Source organism: Pinus tabuliformis, chromosome 7 (assembly GCF_031772625.1).
Source record: "Pinus tabuliformis cultivar Carrire ecotype Pingquan chromosome 7, CPIR1, whole genome shotgun sequence".
Classification (NCBI taxonomy): Eukaryota; Viridiplantae; Streptophyta; class Pinopsida; order Pinales; family Pinaceae; genus Pinus; species Pinus tabuliformis.
Window position 1 is genome coordinate 1,541,768,239 of NC_142293.1, and position 3,672 is coordinate 1,541,771,910.

Sequence of the window (3,672 nt, forward strand, 5' to 3'; positions counted from 1 at the left end):
CTATTTAAAAATAATGTAAAAGATGGATATATTTGAGAAGCATCTTGAAAAAATCAAGTTTTATTATTTTTGTAATTCTAGCTGTGATACCATTCTCAAGTTATAAGATGTATGCACTTAAGAAAAGTCTTTCGGTAAAAATGACATAAGAGAAATTTTTGGCCGACGCGTTTTGAACCAACAAGTGTGGTTCATCATTAAGACCAGATGAAGAGAGAGACCATGGCAAAGGCTTAAATAGAGAACAACGTAGAGACATAATTTCAAGTAATGGCTATATTTGAAGGATAATATTTAAATTATGATATTAATTTATTAATATATTAAAAACAAATATTCTTAAGTAACGACTATATTAAATGGATAGTTTTTGAAAAATAATATTTAAATAATGATATTAGTTTATTAATTTATTAAAAAAATATTAATAAGTAATAGCTATATTAAACCACTAATTTTTAAAAAATAATATTTAAATAATAATATTAGCTTATTAATTTATTAATTTATTAAAAAATAATAATAAATAAATACTTAATTTATTATGGATCACAAAAATATATACAATTATTTATCTATTCCATAAATATAAAATATTATTCAACTCTTTATTCACTCCATAAATATAAAATATTATTCAACTCTTTATTCACTCCACAAATATAGAATATTGTGCAAGTATTTATCCACTCCATAAATATTGATATTCAATTTCATATTTATTAATTTCACTGTGGCCATCTCAAATACAATCAATAAATCAATGCTTTATGATTTACAAACGATTATCAAGGTCATGAGGTATTTGGATCATAATTGATTACGAGATTGGAATTTACATTTTTTTTAATTTAATTATATTTTTAAATTTAAATATTATTTCAAATTTATTATGAGCGATCATAATATTATTTTATGATTATTTTATTTTTATTTTTTATTTAATATAGTGAGAAAAGTTATTACAATTCGTTGTGAAATTAGTAGTGAGACAGTTATCATTAATTTTTATTTTTTTTAAAGTTGATTTGTAAATATTATTCAAGGAAAACCATACTACTTGTAAAATTTGATCCATAATTGTTATTCAAAGAAAAATGCATCACTTGTCACTATTTTTAGATGTTGATTCATAAATATTATTTAAGGAAAACCACACCACTTGTAAAAATTGACTCATAACTATTATTCAAGGAAAATTACACCACTTGTAACTACTCTCTGGTGGTCTATAAAGACCTAAATACTTTTGAGGACAATCTCTTAACCAAACAAAAACAATTTTAAAACATACTCCAATCCTTAACATTTTATTTATATATATATTTTTAAAATCACAACTAAATCACACATCAAATTGATATATAAAACTTATATATATATAAGTGATTTAAATATTAAATTATTTTAATTAATATAAATAATATCAAATTTTAATTAAAATAATTGTAAGAAAGAAATTGATTGATATTATAAATATTAATAGACTGATACCATTTTAAGGGTCACATTTAAATTTAATCATGGTTAGTGGATAAATGGTGAACTTTATGCGGTTGGCATTATACTTTTGACTTGTTCCGGGGCTTTCAAATCCATGAGCATATTATATTTTTGTTTGTAGCTAACTATTATGCCACTTTTTAACCATTCTGTTAATAAATTCGTTCCGTGAAAATGACGTCCTCAGGAAAATCGAAAAGCAGATTTCGCTTGAAGCCGGATTTGACTGAAAAGCCACTGAACGTTGATGATGCAATTTCCGTGATTTGGGCATCCCACTTCGGGCTAGTGTCAGAAAGCTCGCTCGATGAGTCCACATTTATAAGATTCTTATGTCTCTTCTACATTAAAAAATTATAAAACAAAGCGAAACATATAACCGATACGCAATACCTATGCCTATACCTATACCTATAGCTCGTGCAATATTTTACCGATCTCATAGGGCAATGAAAACTTACAGAGAATTTTATATTTTAAAGGTTACTTTAACTTCTAAGTTTTTAAAGCAGAATTGCCGTAGAGAAATGAAGTATGTTGGCCTCTATTTAATCCCCATGAGCAGCTGATAAATGAATGTGATAAGCAGCTGAGAACTGAAAAGATGAATGGAAACGGTGGTACTGTGACTATTCTGCCTGTAGTTAGCAAACACTTCTGCTCCACTTCACAAACCCAATTCATTGTGAGGAAGAGGCCGTGTGTTGTTAATGGTGGCGGCTTTGTGGTCACTAATTGCGGAGGCAACGAAATTTTCAGAGTGGAGGGATGCGGTCGAATGTTTAAAAACGAAGCTGTTCTCAAAGACGATGAAGGGAATTCCATACTCGCCCTGAAACGCAAGGTTATATGACTGGAAAACACCAAGTTCATTTTTCAAAATTTATAATAATCGTGAAAGTAATAATAAGGATGTATGTATGCATTTTCCAGGTGGGTCTTGTGGAGGTGCTCTGCTTTCGAACTCAATGGAAAGGGTTCGTGAAGGACGAGATTATAGATGAGCACCAGAAACCCATTTTTAAGGTCATCGCTTCGGCCGTCAGTTGTTGCCAGAAGGACGACCCCATTAAGGTCTCCCTCACAAATTCAGAGAAGAATAAAAGGGGGTGGGACTACAAGGTTGTGGGTAGTTTCAGTGAACGAGACTGTGGCATCTACGATCATTCCGGTGCAATTGCTGCAGAGGTGCGCCCATTATCTTTCTCTTGCTTTCTGCTTATTATTCAGATAAATGATTCAAATATTGAATGGTTTGCAGGTGTTTGTGAATACTGCATTTACGGATGTGAAGGACATATACAGCGTTGCAGTGGGAGCAGGAGTTGATCAAGCATTCGTTTTTGGAGTGATTGCTATTCTTGACAAAATTAGTGAAGAAGATCATGGCTACTGACAGTATTAACATATACTCCTTGAAACAAACTGTAGATAAGGAATACTCGGTTCTAAAGCTGTTGGCGTTTAACCTAACATTTGTAGCCATTTCTGAGTAGGCCGTGTTCTGATTTTTACATTAATGTAATGCGCTCTGGAATTATCTGTTATAAATGTTAATAAATTAGCAGAGTTTGAAGGGAATTGGGGTAAATAAATATCGTAAACATGCGAGTACGGTACTTGGAGTTGAAGTTTTGTAGATATTGATTGGTATAAGAAGGAAACAAATGTTTTGAGGAAAATATAATACAAATATCTATTACTAAATTTAAGTGTGTAAGACACCATCGTGATTATTTTTACTTCTAAATAATGTACATCTTCCGTTTTATGGTCTAAATCCATCGTTGCCTAGAAAAAAATCGATTCATTTCAAATGAAAAGAAATAAGCCTGCAGATAACATTACTCAAACAAATTAATCTAAAAGCAAACCTGTAAAGTGTAATAAATTAATCTAAAAGCAAACCTGTAAACTATATAAAATATTTAAATAATGTTGGTTCAAAAAGAAATTTGACGTGAAGAAAGTGGATTTCTGTCAGTTCATGTTAAATCATAATTAAAATGGATCTATCCTGGTATATATATAGTTGGATTAAAGTCTCACTAGCACAACCTATTGAGAATGAGTCTCATCAGCAAGGGGACCCAGGATCAAACATCATGGGGGTTGATTGTGCCATGTGCTAGGGGAGGAGACATGTTGGGTGTTATATCTCGGTGGCTT

General features: G+C 30.5%; 1 protein-coding gene across 1 annotated transcript; it reads left to right on the top strand.

Annotated features, from left to right (window-relative positions):
* Nucleotides 1–2,105: 2,105 nt before the first annotated feature.
* On the top strand, nt 2,106–3,146 carry LOC149253770 (protein LURP-one-related 6-like). Its single transcript, XM_089456926.1, has 3 exons — nt 2,106–2,347; nt 2,437–2,691; nt 2,765–3,146. The coding sequence occupies exons 1-3, from the start codon at nt 2,108–2,110 to the stop codon at nt 2,897–2,899; spliced, it is 630 nt and encodes a 209-aa protein (XP_089313052.1). The 5' UTR covers nt 2,106–2,107; the 3' UTR covers nt 2,900–3,146.
* Nucleotides 3,147–3,672: the final 526 nt, after the last annotated feature.